General features: G+C 34.0%; 1 protein-coding gene across 1 annotated transcript in view; it reads right to left on the reverse strand.

Moving 5' to 3' along the window:
* The window catches only part of LOC131840654 (uncharacterized), a 35,600-nt gene extending 17,479 nt beyond the window's left edge, over window positions 1–18,121 (reverse strand). Inside the window, exons 1-2 of the mRNA XM_059188829.1 lie at window positions 17,820–18,121; window positions 7,505–7,610 (exon numbers count right to left, since the gene is read on the reverse strand). Of these exons, the coding sequence (XP_059044812.1) occupies window positions 7,505–7,587 (83 nt within the window). The 5' untranslated portion in view covers window positions 7,588–7,610; window positions 17,820–18,121. The remainder of the gene's footprint in view (window positions 1–7,504; window positions 7,611–17,819) is intronic.
* Window positions 18,122–19,715: the final 1,594 nt, after the last annotated feature.

A 19,715-nucleotide genomic window follows, 5' to 3' on the forward strand; every position in this document is an offset into this window, starting at 1 on the left:
CCTTGACACCAAGTTACCGTGATCATACTAACTAGACGTACATACATATCAAGTATTTACCGAGCCCGCAACTTCATACCCTTTTAGATAGATATCTGGACAATTCACACAGCGCCATCTAGTCTCAAGGTAAGTAAAGCTTGTGTTATGGGTAATAGACAACTGATATAAATACATAGGTATATTTTTCGTAAATACATACATATCTATACATATAAATAAAATTGTGTGTGTGTTTGTAATATTGAAATAACCGTTTTTTACTACATGCATATGAATATATCATATTCATCTTATCATCCTCCACTGGTGCCCCGCCAGCGTAAACCGCAGGCGGGTGCACCACAACAAAACCTATTTCCGGCCGAAATGGTAGAATACCGTACAATGTTACGGCCTTGACGACCAGTTTTTTTAGACTGTATGTTCTAGAGTTCTTGTTTTTTTTATACTTCAATTTATTCGCGACCTTGGCGACCTTATTTAAACCGCTTGTTCCTGGTCCACAGTCACTATGCGGCCGTTCAAGTATTACGTAAGCTGATTTATTACTATTATTTACCCCCCATCCCCCTTGTCAGCAAAAGTAAGCACAGCTCTTACCCCCTTCCTGTAAACTGTGCAGATTTTTAAAAATAAATTAAAAAAAATACTCCTCACTAGAACTGTGCCGTGATGTGTCTGCACTCCAAGAGCGGGGTAATGCAGGGTAATACTAGTGTCACCAGAATTTATGTTTATTTTGTTTTCAGTGTGTAGTTATGTAGTATGTTTGATGTTTATTTATATATGGTAGTATGTCGTAAATGTTTGCTTTGTGTTGTCCGCCTGGATTTATGTATGTATGTGTATTATTATTATTATTTTATTATATTTATTGTATATAAGGTGTCCGCTGAAAACCAGCGTCGTGGCACCCCGTCACGACATATGCTGAGCGGAGACCTAGTTGGTACTCTAATTATTAATATAAAATGTAAATTAAATTTTAAAAATTATTTTCAGTGTACCAAATAAACAATTTTCTTTCTTTTCTTTCTTTCTTCCCCCATGATTACGTAAACATTTTTCAATTAATGTATTGTTTTTTAGCAAAGACAATGTGAGTGTTGCCATTTGTGTAAAAAAGTAAATAATTACCGATGACGTAATCATAATCTAGACACCCCACCCCTCATGTTATCGCTCCACCATAGTGTTTACGTAACACTTGAACAGCCCCTATTGAACAGTTAACCTAGTATTAAAAAGTTGTAAATGTTTTTAGTCCTACGTTCCTAAAAATGTTACCCTTAAGAGGGTAAAATAAAATTGGGGATGAAAGTTTGTATGGAAAATCTGAACAGTTAACTTACAATTAAAAAGTTGGTAATGTTACTTTCCAAAAAATTTTACCCTTAAGAGGGTAAAATAAAATTGGGGATGAAAGTTTGTATGGAAAATCTGAACTGTTAACTTACAATTAAAAAGTTGTAAATGTTACTTTCCAAAAAATGTTACCCTTAAGAGGGTAAAATAAAATAGGGAATGAAAGTACGTATGGAAAATCGTCATATTCAAAAATGAAATAATGAAAAATTTTTTTTTGCTATTTTCGGGTTACTGTGTTTAATATTTTATCTTTATTTTGTCAAGTTAATTATAAAATGCGGACGAAGTCGCGGGCACAGCTACTACAAATATACATACATAAACTATATTGCTTTTTTGTTCAAAATCAGAAATAATCGATAAAAAAAGACAATTTATAAGAAGTTATCTTTAAAGTACATCATATCAATTTCAGTAGGTGTGACAGAAGTGTACCTCTGTCATACTTGTCACATTCGGTCACAAGTTAATCATTACATAGTATAAAACAAAGTCGCTGTCGCTGTCTGTCCGTCCCTATGTATGCATAAGTCTTTAAAACTACGCAACGGATTTTGAAGCGGTTTTTTTAATAGATAGAGTGATTCTAGAGGTAGGTTTTTATATATGATACATGTACACCCGGCCGAAGCCGCGGTGAGTAGCTAGTTACATAGTATAAAACAAAGTGGCTGTCTGTCCGTCCCTATGTATGCATAAATCTTTAAAACTACGCAACGGATTTTGAAGCGGTTTTTTTAATAGATAGAGTGATTCTAGATTATCTTTATTTTATACTATGTAATCGTTATAATGTAACACCTTCCTTATTTACAGCACAAGAGGTGACCGCATTGACCTTACACATGTATTTTGAACTCTATTGTTCAGATCTTTAGGTATATAATATACATAACAACGACGGTAACATTATACGATGCAAATTCTTTATTTACCAGCACGGTTTTTTATGAATATAGACTTTGAATAAAGTCCCCTGCGTTTGTACCTCAGTCTCAGCTATTTCAGCCGTCAAGCAGCTTGCTTTGTAAGCTGTTTCGGTTGTAGGGTGCAGATTAGGCAGTGAAATTACAGGGTAAGAGGCGTGACAGCTTAGTACTCTGGAATGGGGACGCATGAGTGGCATCACGGGTGTATATGCATGTATATGAGTTACGGTTACCATTTAACTATAAGCCGGGGCGTATGGTTGTTTACTATATTCGTGTAGAATGTATAAACATAGTGTGATATTACAGAAAAAGTACCAGGACTACATGAAGTTGCAGGCAGTTAGAAGGGATGTGCCAGTGAAATTATATATAGAATTTAGAGTGATGACGGAGGAGTGGTATCACGGGTGTTATGATAACGTGATGTCCGTAGTGCTGTTCATGTATATAGACGACGGTTACCACTTACCATCAGGCGGGCCGTCAGCTCGTTCGCCATTGCGATTAAAATAATATGTTGTTTAAAAGAGCAACATACAAATTTCTTGCTCGTTCTTCTTGTGATGAAACAGCTTTCCGAATGAGCGGTAGATTGAAGTAAATAAGTAATGACTATTCAAAAGTGCTTCAATGTAAGTTTATTTGAATAAATGATTTTGTATTCTATTCTATTCTCAATATATCTACTTAGGAAGACATTATTATCATTACATAGTATAAAACAAAGTCGCTGTCGCTGTCTGTCCGTCACTATGTATACTTAAATCTTAATTCTTTTGGAGGGAGCAGAAATCTGAGAGGATATCGAACCCGTAAACAATATATCTTTATTCATGTAGGTCTATTACAGACTCTTATAATTTTGATAATCGATTGAGGAACATATATATCTACGAACCTAAAAAAAAATTAGAATTGTACATACTTTTTTGAAGTGGGTTAAAATTATGTGGTTAACATAGCAACCAAGTTAATTTATTAATGATTACGAAACCAATGTATCAAGGTTTGTAATAAGGTCACATTAAAATAAACTAACTATTCACATATGTAATTACAGATAAAACATACATAATGATATGTAATTTTTTTTTAATGTAACTTAAGTAAATGGCAATTGGTGTGATGGCCCACTATAAAGAAAATATTAAAACGAAAATATCACACTGCAGATTCTGCCAAGCTGAAGAGGAAACGCCGCTACACATCCTATGTGGTTGTAGCACACTCATGCATAATCGAATATCTCCCTTGGAAAGTTTACACTCTATCCCGAGGAGATAAAAACCATCGCTCCTAAGAATATCCTTCAATTCTTGTCCCTGACGGGTCTAGGTAGCGAACTCTGAAAAGGGCGAGCACAATAGATCTATGTAGGTCGCAGTGCTACAGGTGCTACACATCTGACAATAGCCCAAACACCATATCAGATCGACCTCCAAGCGGTTCCCCCTGGAAACCATCGTGATAAATTTGTCACGTTGGGCTAACTGATCTGACTTCATGTTCATCTTATCATCCTCCACTGGTGCCCCGCCAGCGTAAACCGTTAGCGCAGGCGGGTGCACCATTCCATTATCATCCACAAAAAAAAAATAGGCCAAACAACCCAATAAAAAAAAAATCACATCATACTCTCCAAACTTCATGTTCTCCTGGTACTTTCACTGTAATATCAGTAACATAGTTCGTATTGTTTTTTTTTGTTCTAGATGGCGCTGTGTGAATTGTCCTGAGATTATTATTATGATTGAACGGTGATTGACTGACTGAAGGAAAATCTCAACCGTCGCCTCATGCTCTTCAAACTTCATGTTCTCCTGGTATTTTCACTGTACCATAGTTCGTATTGTTTTTTTTTATGTAAATAGATAGAATAGAAATCATTGCGGTTTTGGTGGTCTAAGGGTTTAATTCTGATGGTCGCAGGTTCGATTCCTCGCACGGTGCAAACATTTGTATTCATGGGTATGATTGTTTGTGTCGGTCTGAGTGTTTTCTATATATAATATTTACGTATTTAGAAAAAAAACTATGTCTTTGTATCAGTTATCTAGTACCCATAACACAAGCTTTAGCTAGCTTAACTTGGGTCTAGATGGCGCTGTGTGAATTGTCCTGAGATTATTATTATTATTATTGAACGGTAATAAATGTGACCTGAAGGAAAATCTCAATCGTCGCCTTATGCTCTTCAAACTTCATGTTCTCCTGGTACTTTCACTGTAGTGTATTGTACCATAGTTCATATTGTTTTTTTATGTAATAGACAGAATGTAATAAATCAATACGGCTTTGGTGATTTAGCGGTTTAGCACACCGCTTAACTTCTGATGGTCGCGGGTTCGATTCCTCCACTCATGCGTTTTATTTTAGAAAAATTATCTAACCAACATTTTTGTTAAATTCCACGTGGGCGAAGTCGCGGGCACAGATATTATGAAATATAAAGCGTTATAAACATAACGGTAGATTTGACATATCATAAGAGTCTGTAATAGACCTACCTGAATAAAGATATTTTGATTTTATTTTATTTTAGTAAGGACTCAGTTCCCTCTCAGTTCTTGGAATGAAAAGAACTGACGGTAGATTTGACATATCATAAGAGTCTGTAATAGACCTACATGAATAAGGATATTTTGATTTTATTTTATTTTAGTAAGGACTCAGTTGCCTCTCAGTTCTTGGAATGAAAAGAACTGACGGTAGATTTGACATATCATAAGAGTCTGTAATAGACCTACATGAATAAAGATATTTTGATTTTATTTTATTTTAGTAAGGACTCAGTTCCCTCTCAGTTCTTGGAATGAAAAGAACTGACGGTAGATTTGACATATCATAAGACTCTGTAATAGACCTACATGAATAAAGATATTTTGAATTTGAATTTGAACATAGACTAGCCTTTACTCTACGAACGAGTAGTAGATAAAAAAAAATTGTTATGACTATTCATACGTGCTTAAAAGTTTATTTGAATAAATGATTTTCTATTCTATTCTATTCTATTCTACCTCTTGTTATAGATAAGCATAACTGCTAACTGCTAACTTTATATTCCTTATTAAATTCTACACTAGCAAGTAGATGTTTCGAGGTGACCTAGAAATTGTCTATGACTCAATGTACCATACTATTATCTAATCTACTATTTAGCATAAAGACCATAGGTACTGCGCAACTCAGCACAGGGCCGGATTACGGGGAAGAGTCACGGGGCCCTACAATAATAACTCAGCACAATTCAGATAAGTTTCTATAGTGCGACACCTTTCACTTAACCAATACTTGTATCTCCCAGGTTGTCCCAGGTCATACTCGGGAACTGGTCAGTTCAAGTTGCGAACACTGATTAGATTTTTTATTTTTTGAAATGGGATTGTTAGTAATGTGGACTGATCTTATTGCTAGCAATGTACCATGTCAGGTTGACCTCCACGCGGTTCACCCTGGAAACCATCGTGATAAATTCTTGGTGAATTTGTCACGATGTGCTAACTGACCTGACCACATGCTCATCTTATCATCCTCCACTGGTGTTCCGCCAGCGTAAACCGTTAGCGCAGGCGGGAGCACCATTTCATTATCATCCATAAAAAAAAGTCACTCTATTCTCCCAAATTTGAATTTAAATGAATCTGTATTATTGTAAACATGTACAACATTTATTAAAAAAAAATAAGAGCTGAGTTTCTTGTCGAACGTTTGTGATTCAATATAAAAAAATATAACTTAAGGGAGTAAAATTAAATATGGATAGGGATGAAAGTTTATACGAAAAATCGTTATTTTTGAAGCTAGAACGATGAAATATTTTTATTTAGCTTTTTCAGGTTAGTTTATTGAATATTTTTTCTTTATTTAGTCCAGGTTGTAATAACACACAGACGAAGTCGCGGGCACGGCTCGTAGCATATATGTCTCAGCCCGATCGGTTTAAAATTGACAAAGTTTCATACAAACTTTCATCCCCTATTTTACCCCCTTGGGGGTAGAATTAATCAAAATCCTTTCTTAGCGGATGCCTACATCATATCATCTACCTGCATGCCAAATTTCAGCCCGATCCGTCGAGTGGTTTGGGCTGTGCGTTGATAGATCACTATGTCAGTCACCTTTGAGTTATATATATTTATTTATTTTTTATTTAGAAGTAGTATAAGTAGTTTAATAACATAATTTAAAAAAATAAGAGAGATATTAAGCTCTGTACCTATCCGATATTATCCGAAACTTTTATTTCGGATTGGTTTACGGTTACGGACCTCCTTAACATCACTTGTAATAACATCTATTCACACATCACGCGCGGGGCCCCAACGCGTACACTGTCTTACGTAATCCGGCCCTGTGTTTATGATAAGCACGAGTTGAATGGTTGACCGATATGCAACATTCCTCGTTATAATACTTACAGTGTCTCTAACGCTAACATCAAAACATGGTCTATCTTTTATATAAAGTACTTTTTTTTATGCCTCAGTGGTGGTAATCGAGCATACGGCCCGTCTGATGGTTACCGTAGCGTATAGACTCCTGTAACAGCAGGAGTGTCATGGGCGTAAATAAAAAAGGTGAATTGACAACCCCCTTGAAATTATGTGAATTAAAATAACATGAAATAGCTAGTAATAGAGCACTTGTATGTGCAAACAAAACCACCAAACCATACTCATATCGTAACAGCAATAGTGTATATGTCTGTCACCTTTGCGCGACTAAACGTGTGAACCGACCTTAATGTTTGACACAAATATAACTTATAACATGAGAAACGATATGCCATCGTTTATCTAAAAAAAAATCAGACAAAGTCGCGAGAAAGAGCTAGTATGAATATATGCAAAAAAGTTATTGCAAATGTAGTGTGTTAAAAAAAAAACTTGTGACACATTTTCATACGAGTAAAAACTATTTTATTCCTTAGTCTGCCTTCTGTGTTTTAAAAAGTATAACAAAAAAAAAGTATTTACTAGTATGAATATATCTATGCATTCAATTGCACGCAAATGTAATCTACTAATAATAAAAAAAAACACTTGTATAACATTTTCATTCAGCTAAAATCTATTTTATTCCTTTGCCTGCCTTCAATATCTTAAAAAATATAAAAAAAAAACATTTTGATACAAGTAAAAACTAATTCGTTCCTTAGACTCCCTTCTGTGTTTTAAAATATATAAAAAAAAACTTACACCAGAGATATCAAATATGGGTGCAATTTGACATTCTCCTGGCCGCCATTTTGAGTGATCCTGACGTCACCAGTTATCGCCATCTTGTCTAGCTAGAGCCATGTACCTGTTGATAGAATATTAATTATATTAATATATATTTTTATATATAGGATCATATCTTAAGAAAGTATATATATATATATATATATGTTACATATGAATGTGGATGGTTATAAGGGCAGAGGAAGACCGAAAAAGAGATGAATGGACTGTGTGAAAGATGATATGATAAGAAAGGGAGTAAATAACGAGATGACTGCGAACAGGGATGAATGGATGAGAAAAACATTATGACAACCACAAATAAATGGGATAAGGAAGAAGCAGATGATATATTTAAAAAAAACTTGGGAAGTTTAAATAAAATTATTTTTTTTTTCAAAATATTCTAATGCTATTGGCCGCACCTGGCCTTTACAGCTTCACCGGGCGATAGGGGGCGAGTGCAGATGGCACTCTAAACCAAAGGAAGGACTTATGGAGCGGCTGAAGGCCAACTACCGCCTGACGGATACGACTTTACTCTGAGGGCACCACTAGGGTTTAGAACCTCGGCTCAGGCCGTCGTAATTTCGATCTCCGTTTGAATAGAAATAGAAATAGAAATAATCTTTATTCAAATAAACTCATTACAAGCACTTTTGAATAGTCATATTTTGATTCTACCACTCATTCGGAATGCAGATTCATCACAAGAAGAATGAGCAAGAAATTTTGTTGTGATAATAATAATAATAACTTTAAACTATTCACACAGCGCCATCTAGTCCCAAGGTAAGTAAAGCTTGTGTTATGGGTACTAGACAACTGATATAAATACATAGATATCTTTTTGTAAATACATAGAAAACACCCAGACCGATGCAAACAATCATACTCATGAATACAAATGTTTGCACCGTGCGAGGAATCGAACCCGTGACCATAGGAAGTAACGCGGAGGACTAAACCGCTAAACCATCAAGGCCGTTAATATGTTATACAGCAAGTTTTACTATTCAATGGTCGTGGGTTCGATTCTTCGTACGACATTATTGGGTTTTCTATGTAAATAAAGTAAGTTATAGAGTGGAAGTACCAGGACCACATACAGTTACAAAGCTTCAAGGTATGTGAAATTTCTGGGCACTACGGTGGATGTGTGACAAGGATGGATATAGGCTTTTCTAATTTAAAGAAAAGAGACGAAATCGCAGGTTATCGTCAATAGTAGGTATTATATAATTACTTTAATGCCTGGTATTGACTAATACATCTATATATATAAATAAAATTGGAGTGTCTGTTTGTAATATTGAAATAACTGTTTTTTACTAAATGCATACGAATATAAATACGGAACATACACAAAAATAACATTTTTTACAATTTTTGTCTGTCTGTCTGTTTGTTTCGGCTAATCTCTGAAATGGCTGGACCGATTTTGACGAGACTTTTATTGACACGTAGCTGATGTAATAAGGAGTAACTTAGGTTACTTTTATTTTAGAAAAATAAAGTTTAATTAACGCGGACGAAGTCGCGGGTACATCTAGTGTAGCGTAATATCTACATATAAAATTCAGATTACGTCATATCTACCACTTTTCCTCTATGACTCCACAGACATTGCAACATCTCGTCGTTGGATATTCTGTACCTACACCTAGTGACGTCACAGACTTACGTCGCAGGTTTTTTTTTAATTGATGACAAAGGAATGGTGCACCTGTCTGCGATAACGGTATCCACTGACGGGGCACCAGTGGAGGATGATAGATGAAGTCAGGTCAGCTCCATGCTGTCCTGGTACTTTCACTGTTATTAGTACCAGCTGTACCCGTGACTTCGTTCGCGTGATTATCAAAAACACTATCGCGGTTAGTCGTGGTTTTTTTAAAATCATTTAAAAAGGAGTAATTAGAAAGCCTGTATCCCGTTTGTTTGACTGTATTTATACATGTTACTGGCAGCTTGTCTACCATTCTTTTTATAAACTTAATATTTTTATCGATAAAACTTTAAATAATTGATACAAGGATATGGACTACGGATAAGACTTAAATTTTGAACACAAATGAAAACATAATAAATAAACATACATAAGAATCGGCCTTTGGCCTCATCACTTGTTCAAATATGAAGAAGTTTAAAAGTAGACTAGGCTGTACGGTCTAAGGATCTTTGCCTGTTCCATCACTGAAAAGGAGATGGACGAATATGGAAAAAAAAAAAATATTTTTATATCTATTTTATATACGTCACATTAGGCTGTACGGTCTAAGGATCTTTGCCTGTTCCATCACTGAAAAGGAGATGGACGAATATGAAAAAAAAATATATATACGTCACTCTCACTTTTGACTAACAATATTGGACGAATATGGAAAAAAAAAAAATTATATACGTCACTTTTGACTAACAACATTGTTTTGTTACTTCTCGCTGTGAGCCCTTTTGGGAAGAATACACAATTTTACTAGTAATTGGTTTTTATTAAAATAGTAGTTGTGTTCCCGCTCCAGTACAATTCGCTTTGTCATTTGTGTACTATCTGTATTTTATTTTATTTTTATTTATTTGAGCGACCAATAAGACATACACCAGGAGGTTACAATTATTATAACTTGCAAAGAGTTCAGGTATATAGTGTTGACTTAATTACAGGTTGCCACGGCATGCGATATTGTTTACAGAAGTTTATATATATATAAATGTAATTTTTCTTTTTTTTTTTCATATATTATATTTATATGTGTATAAATATTAAAGTTTTAATTTTAACTGTGTTAATGAAACGAGTTTGACTTTTGTCTCAATATCTTGAACTTTATCTAATTGTATATTTAACAAAAACAAGTGAGAAAGTACTAGGATGACATGAAGTTATAGATAGTTTCCAGTGGTTTTAGTTTAGTTTGAAATACAAACAAAGTGGTTTGGTACAACGGTGTAGTGAAAGTACCAGGATAACATGAAGTTATAGAAAGTATTCAGTAGGGTAGTAGACGACGAGATGTCCATGGTGCTGTTCGTGTATACATGCCACGGTTACGACCTACCATCCGGGCTGTTTACCATTACTGTTACACTAGCTTTTGCCCGCGGCTTCGCTCGCTTTGATTGACAAAGCTTCATGCAAACTTTCATCCCCTATTTTATCCCGTTGGGGGTAGAATTAATCAAAATCCTTTCTTAGCGGATGGCTACGTCATAACATCTACCTGCATGCCAAATTTCAGCCCGATCCGTCCAGTGGTTAGGGCTGTGCGTTGATAGATCACTATGTCAGTCACCTTTGAGTTATATATATATATATATATATTTAGATTTAGACTCAAAGTCCAAATATATATATAATCTAGACAAAACGGTCTATAACTCAGAGGGAACGGTGAGTCCATCCTCTCTGCTATTCTGTTATAGCCTTTATTACTATATATATAAAAAATCTACAAATACAATAAAAAATCTTTTGTTTGTTTTATCATCATAACATGGCGTCTCCAAATGGACGAAGCCACTGGCATAACTAGTTTTCAATGTATTATTTGACTCGTATGTACATTGCAAAATCTAGAACGTTCCAAAATCCAAACCATTAGCGCCCTTGACATAATGTGGTACAAGCAACGAACCGTCGGAATCAAATTTATTTTTACATTCACTCTGTCGACCAATTTCTATATTTATTGTGTAGGTTTGGCCCACAATAGGGAACTAGGATTGTCATCTCCATCGCGTAACCGAGTTATTTTATCTCTACATCTAAAACTGTAATCTTCATCTAAACTGAAATACCATCCTGATCATCTGTATGAATGGCGGTCTTCCACAGTGCGGTTGTCTAGAAACTTTTTGCCTCGCACAACCACATTGTGGAATCACCTTCCTGCAATGGTATTCCCGAACCGATACGATATTGAAACCTTCAAGAAAAGAGCTTATTCCTTTTTAAAAGGCCGACAACGTACTTGCAATTCCCCTGGTGTTGCGGGTGCTCATTGGCGGCGGTAATCACTTACCATCAGGTGATCCTTAAGCTCGTTTGTACCCTGTGTTATAAAAAAAAATCTAAAACTTTAAAGACAAACCTACTCTTCCTAAGTATTGTTTAGAAAAATCTTTTATGGGATAGCTAGAGGTACGAAAATGTATAATAATATTTCAAAAACTATACCTACTAAGTTAATAGGTCTTTTATGGGAATAGGTATAAAAATTTACAAAAAGATACCAAAGGATATGTTGGTATTACCCTTAAATAAATTCAAAACATCTGGTAAATCATATTTACTGAGCAAAACCTATTACTCACTAAATGATTACTTGAATGACGAGCGTGCATGGCAATAGTTGTTCATGCACTGGATTTTCATTTAATGTTAGACATAGACACCTATATAAATATACATTGTAAATAAACTGACTTTATTAAAAACAAAGAAATTCAATTGAGTTTCTTGTGTGTTCTTCTCAATTGAATTTGTATATTGATTATTGACTGATCTGACGGCAGGGAAAACTTATACCTAAATACATAAAATTTGATGTTCATAAGCGGCTAAAATATCCTACATAAATAAATTCTTTTTGAATCTTTAATTTTATATGATCCTGGTACTTTCAATGTAGCAGTATGGGGAAAGGCGATTTATTACGTAATGGCAAACAAGCATACGGCCTGATTGATAGTAATAAAGACATGGTACACTATAATAATAATCTTTTTATAGTGTACCATGTCAGGTTGACCTCGACGCAGTTCCCCTTGGAAACCATCATGACAAATTCCTGGTAAATTTGTCACCTTACCTCATGGTCATAGAATAGAATAGAATAGAATTTTATTAACTCGTTTTTACAGTAATAACATAAGAAATACAAGAATAATTTACACATTAAAAAACGGAGTCAAAGTGGACCACAACTCAGCATAATGCTGGAAATAGTTTCCAGCGCTGATTTACAGTTGGGCCCTCAGTACGGACGCGCAAATATTACAATTAAAAAATACATATACATAAACTTAATAAATCAGATATTATACAATTAAAATAAAAATAATAATATCAAGAGAAAAAGTATATAAATAATAAAAAGTAAAATTATAATAATCATAAAACATTATATACGTAATGGATAAAAGAAAAAATAAACAATTATAAAGAATTAAATTTAAAAAAATACCCACAGTGATGCGTACTGTGCATTTTATGTATTCTAATAAGGGTATCGTAGTATTAAAATAAAAATATCCATAACATCAGTCAACATCCAGTCATCTTATCATCCTCCACAGAACAGAACTCCACGATCAAAATTATACTTTGTTCAAAGTTTAGCTTTTATCGAAGTGATACTCACTCATTTCCGGCGGGGGGAAGGGGCTTGTTTGTAATGTGGATAACCCCATAGCTAGCAATGTACCATGTCAGGTCGACCTCCACGCGGTTCCCCCTGGAAACCATCGTGATAAATTTCCGGTGAATTTGTCACTATGGGCTACCTGACCTGACCTCATCTTATCATCCTCCACTGGTGCCCCGCCATCGTACACCGCTAGCGCAGGCGGGTGCACCATTCCATTATCATCCCTTAAAAATATCCTCGGCGCAGACCATCGTGATTTCGATCCCCTTTTGAATGGGGCAGGATACCAACAGGAGGAAAAAATCAATGTAAAAAGATGAGAGAATATTTCTAAACGAGTTGTAAACCTACGCGAAGTGACTAGGTCGACTTTAATTAACCTATTAAATTAATTGAATAGACCTATGTCGTAATACATAAGTTAGGGCTATAAATCCGGAAATCTAGTTCTATTTTTTTTATTATTTGCCAAAAAAGAATCCGCTTAGCATATTGCTGCAGCCGAAGCTACAGCGCTGATTTTCAGCGGAGCCCTTAGGGTAAATAATAGTACATAAAACAACATTATAGAAAAAAAATTATGGATCCACTTCTATAAATCCGAAAAGTTTGTTTGACTTAACGCATTTATATCTGGAATTACTGATTCGTATTGAAAAAGTCTATTATTTATAGCCAATTTTTCAAGGAAAGCAATTTACCAATGACTTACTCGACACTCTATCACATTTAACATAAGTATCGTTGCTAAGTAACAGTTTGTATGTAACGTGCAACTGTGATCGGAATGAAAGTAAATTATATTTACTGCTATATATGTAATCCACTGAATATCTACATCAAAAACAAGCCCCTCTTCTTAATCTTAAATATTTTTTTATGGATGATAACCGAAATAAAAAGTCTTTTGGTTTATCGCATTTATATCTGGAATTACTGATTCGAAATGAAAAAATCTGCTTTTTATAGCCAAATTTTCAAGGAAAGCAATTTTCTAAAGGCTTACATCGAAACTCCAAAAACAAGTCCTTCTCAATCTTAGATATTTTTTATGGATGATAATGGAATGATGCATTCTACGCTATTGGTTTACGCTGGAGGGACACCAGTGGAGGATAATAAAATGAGCATGAAGTCAGGTCAGTTAGCCCATCTTGGCAAATTGCATTTCGCCACGATGGTTACCACGAAGAACTGCGTTGAGGTCAATCTGACATGGTACATTGCTAGCAATGGGTAAATCCAAGGTATTACATATGTTAGGGTTCACATCGATATTGGCGAAAAATCTGATATTTAATATTAAAAGAAGGTAGTTTCATTATTACTCGGTATCGTTAAACTAGTTGCATATAACCCCCACTCATATCTTCTCTGTATAAATGGGAGGGTTTTTGTAGGCCGCGGCATTCGGTCTTTGAGCTCAGGATGTGCTGGTTGTATTTTAATTGCTAAAGTGAATTGTGTTAGAGACATAGTTAAATTAATGTTATATAGTTGTTATTTTATTATAATACATACTTTTACTAGTACATAGAGTTGATATATCTAACACATATGATAGGACTATTTTAATAGATATTTATCATACAGACCAGATATATTCATATATTCCAAAAAAACTAAACGTGTAATACTGGTAGAGCTTACTGTACGGGTTCACTTGGTATTACTCGGGTTTTCTTTCACATTGATAGGTTTGGGCTATTGTGAGGTGCTTGGACCTGTATCACTGCGACCTAAAGAGATCTATTGTGCTCGCCCTTTTTAAGAATTCGCTACCTAGATTCGTCAGGGACAAGAATTGAAGGATATTCTTAGGAGCGATGGTTTTTATCTCCTCAGGTTATAGTGTAAACTTTCCAAAGGAGATATTTCGTTTATGCACGAGTGGGCTACAACCACATAGGATGTTGCAATTTTGCATTACCCCTGATCAGACTATTTCCTTTTGGCAAAATTGCACTAACGTATGCTGGTGGTCACACTATTCTCCCAAAATTTGAATTTAAAAATGAATCTGCATTTTTGTAAACATGTACAAGTTCATTTGAAAAGATTAAAAGCAGAGTTTCTTGCCAGTACTTCTAAGTTCGGAAACACTCCGAACTGACGATAGATTTGAAATCATAAGAGTCTGTAATAGTCCTACATGAATAAAGACATTTGATTTGTACCATAGGAAATCTATATCTAAAGACCAAGCAATAAAAACAAATACATATAACGAACTAGTAAACGAATTAACAAAAAATGACTATATGATTTCTATGCTATACGGCGGAAGCGAATAAAGTCCCTATTAGGCGGGTGAGATCCAACAGTGTCCTAAAGGCAATTTCTTGTAAAGTAGACTGTCCCATTCTAAGACACTGGGTCCCACCCAATGTCTTAATATGTCAGGTAATATGTTAAAAGATATATTTTTATTTAGTTTCAATTTTTATTTTATATTTTATTACTACATAGGATAATTTATGTCATTAAGCTGTTAGTAACAAAATTAATTTATATACGGACGAAGTGGGAGCAAGAGGTATATCAGCGAAATCTCTCTAGAACCTTCTTAAAGACTTTGGCCTTTTACAACAATTCGCTTCAGTACCTAGTGTGTCGTATCTTCCTTCCAATCCTTTTTTCAATATCCTCACCCATATTTTTACTCCCTTAACAATTTGCTTCAGTACTGTGTCCTATCCTAGCTCCAGTATTCAATATCCTCATCCAATCCCATATTTTCACTCCTTTCCCTCGTTTTGTTCATATTATTATATCCTCTTTCCATTTTGTTCAATTCGCTTCTGTAGTGTTCCATTGGAGTGATGATATCTTCACTCCAGTATTCAATATCCTCATCCAATCCCATATTTTCACTCCTTTTCCACGTTTTGTTTATACTATTATATTCTCTTTTCATTTCGCTTCTGTAGTGTTCCATTGGAGTGATGATATCTTCACTCCAGTATTCAATATCCTCACCCAATCCCATATTTTCACTCCTTTTCCTCGTTTTGTTCATATTGTTGCGAATTTACTATCATCATGCAACAACACCGTTGCCTCGTTACGATGGTACAAGAAGAATAAGCCTGTGATTCGAAAGCGAGTCGCTTTCTTGTGTATCATTTCATCAGTTCATTTTTATTGTAAATATTTCATCAATATAATATATTGTGTACTTAACCTCCAGTTGTGGAAATAGAAATAGAAATAATCTTTTTTCAAATAAACTTAATGTAAGCACTTTTGAATACTCAAGTTTTTTTATTCTACCGCTTATTCGGAATGCAGATTCATCACAAGAAGAATAAGAAAATAAACTTGTATGTTGCTCTATTAAATAAATATTGATTTACTTATATTTAATTAACAACAAGGATTAGGCATGTGACAATCAACATAGAAACCGCTACGCAATTAATCTCTGTTTAATCAGATAACATTGTTAGCGCTATGAATTTTAAGTTAGATATTTTCTACAAAAACCTGAGTTGTCTTCAACTCCCTTCACCATCATTGTCTTCACCTCCCTTACTGGTGCTACTTCTACATGAACACATAACACATCAGCGGCCCTAAATAGTTATATTTTCTTTCCATTTTTGTACACTACTCTATATGTATTTACTATTGTCAGTTGATATATATGTTTTTAAATGTCTTAATTTTTAATGGTTTTCTCAACCTGCCAGTTTTATTTCTGTCTAGCTATAATTTTATATATTTTTAATTCATGCCACACCAGCACAACATTTATTTCCAACACTGTGAAGTAACTGTGATTGTTTTTAAGTTTTTCTATGTTGGGCTAAAAAGGACTTGTATCCAGAGTCGTAAAATATTAATGAATAAAAAAAAGTAAGAAATACTATGACATAGAACGACTACAATGAATGTAGAAGCCCTAAAGCTAATTGCTTTGGAAGGTAGCTATGTTATATATGTAGGTCATGTTACTTAATTAATACTAATTGCTCCCGCGACTTCAGCTCGATCTGTTGATAATAATTACAATATAATCCTTACTAATTGTTGAAAATCGATGTTGTGCAGTCTTAATTATATATTGACAGCGAGATAATAAAATGATACTACATGTTCAGTTTTCAACATGCATTTTTATTGTTACCATTTTTTTTTTCGTTTGTTAGTTTGGTTCGTTAGGAAAGGCAAAGGGAACTGCGCCCATACAGCCATTTATTGTTACCATTTTTTGACATATTTATTTATTTCTCTTTACAAAATTTATGTATACTGCCAGTAACTGTCAATCTGCAACACTAATATTATAAATACGAAAGTAACTCTGTTTGAATGTCTGTCGCGCTTTCACGCCAACTACTGAGCCGATTTAAATGAAATTTGGTACACAGATAGTCTTGACCTTAGAAAAGACATAGGCTAGTTTTTAATCCGAAAAAAGGGTTATTAGGTGTTGAAAGGGGACATTATAGGTTGTATGGGAGTATCGTCGTTTTAAAAGGTAATTGAAACTTATTTTTAGGCTGTTAATAAATATGACATTCAAAGCTTGTGAAAAATTTACCCTTAAATAAAATAGGGGATGAAATTCAATGAACAATTAAACTTTTTCTTAATTTTTTTAGGATATATTTTTTTTTTTCTTTATTTGGCTGAGGTCACTATTCCACGCGGACGAAGTCGCGGGAACTGCTAGTCATCCATAAAAAATCGATTGGATAAAATATTGTTTCTGTATTATTAAATTATTATTTTAATTTTCTTTACATCTCTAGGTCCACGATGCATTCATCCAATCAAAAAATAAAAAAATCTACACATTTTTTGTAAAATAGTACCTAAGAAATGTATTTTTTTGATTCTATTTCGTAACAGTACATATGTATACCAAAAATGGTGTCACTATATTTCGCGCTATAATTTTTTTTTTTAATTCTTACCATTATGTAAATCAGGGGCGCAATTCCATACAGCCTTGTACATAATAATACTTCACAAACACGTTAAGTATTAACTTTATTCTAATACCACTATTAGAACACCAAATGTTAATAAGAAACTAAATGACAAATTAAAATATAATCATATATTTTTTAAACAACTTTTATAATTTTACTTATAATAAAATAACTTTGTAACTGGTTGGAAAACTTAAGAATACCGTCTATTAGGATAAATATTTGATAGTTTTTAAGAACAGTTTGAATTTAGAACGCACTACAAAAACCGACGACCAACTACGGCGCGGTTTCCCGCCATACTATTTTCATTATAATTTTCTGTCAACGAATTTGAATTATCAATATTATTTAATATAAAACTTTTATTACATAGGTAATAAAGACCATTTTCTTGTACTGCAACTGCAAATATAGGATTGTAGAAGTACAAACTTTACTTTATAGCGAAAAACATAGATGTGTTATAAAATTCAACTCTATGGACATGCAATAAAGTTCATTAGTAATTTTGAGAGCGATAATTTGTATGTGGCAAAACAGTATCTCACGTTGAACAAATTTATTAATACAGCCGAACATTTCAATAGACGCTTTATTTTAATTGAGTGTTTTGGTTTACCAATTGCAAACATAAGTTTGTTTCCACTTACGTTCGGTAAACGTTTAGCACGAACCAAGTACCAAGTACTAAGTACGTAATTGAAAACAATGATAACTAACTCTTTAGTCTGAGTGTCACATTAACGTTTAGTCATATTTATTATGATATTAGTAATAAACATAGTAATTGTATTAGAACATGTTACATAGTATAAAATGAAGTAGCTAAGTAGATATGCGGTTTTAATAAATAATAATTTGTTTAACTATGATAATCCGCTTAAATCTTTTAAATTACGAAACGGATTTTTGAATGAATGAATGAAACTCTTTATTGTTCCTCTCAAAGAAAATACAATTATTTATAAAATGATAAAAAAAAAAGACAAAGAGATAACTATTGGCGGCCTTATCGCCAGAAAGCGATCTGTTCCAGGCAACCTTAGGATGGAGAGAGGTGATTAGATTTGTCACTTCAGTCTGTAATAGTATAATGATGGTAACAATATTGGAAGAAATGTTATAAATATACATATAACACAATACAATACAAAATAATGTAATAAACTTACATATACATACATATATATGAATATATACTTGTTACTGGAACTGGGAACACAACTACTATTTTAATAAAAACCAAATACTAGTAAAAATGTGTATTTTTCCCGAAAGGGCTCACAGCGAGAAGGAACAAAACAATAGTTCGTCAAAAGTGACATATAAAAAATAGATATAAAAAATAAAAAGAATGGTAGACAAGATGCCAGTACCATTACTATTGCGATAACTTACGTAAATATGGTTTTTGACGCCTAATTTGAAGCACTGCAGTGATTTTAGTCTTCGAACAGATGTTCTTCTAAAGATCTAAGTTCTTTCTAAAGACGAACAGTTAGCACACTAAACGATTTGTCGTAGAATGTAGTGCTATGTCTTGGTGTCTTTAACTGGAGACTCTCTGACGACCTACGATCAACGCTATTTGAGACATGGAGGAAGATAAACCTTGGTAAACCTTCTTCAGGTAGTGAGGAGTTGAAGGGTTATAAAGAATGTTATGAAGAAGGGTAAGAAGGTGAGTATTCCGTCAAAAATGAATAGGAAGCCACTTGAGTTTAGTGCGAAACTCGGAAATGTGATCTTATTTTCGGTCTCCGAAAATATGATCAAATTTCCGTACTACTCGTAGTGAGGTGTTGAAGGGTTATAAAGAATGTTATGAAGAAGGGTAAGAAGGTGACTATTCCGACGAAAATGAATAGGAAGCCA

Source organism: Achroia grisella, unplaced genomic scaffold (assembly GCF_030625045.1).
Source record: "Achroia grisella isolate CSIRO2021 unplaced genomic scaffold, CSIRO_AGI_Agris_v1 utg149, whole genome shotgun sequence".
Taxonomy (NCBI): domain Eukaryota; kingdom Metazoa; phylum Arthropoda; class Insecta; order Lepidoptera; family Pyralidae; genus Achroia; species Achroia grisella.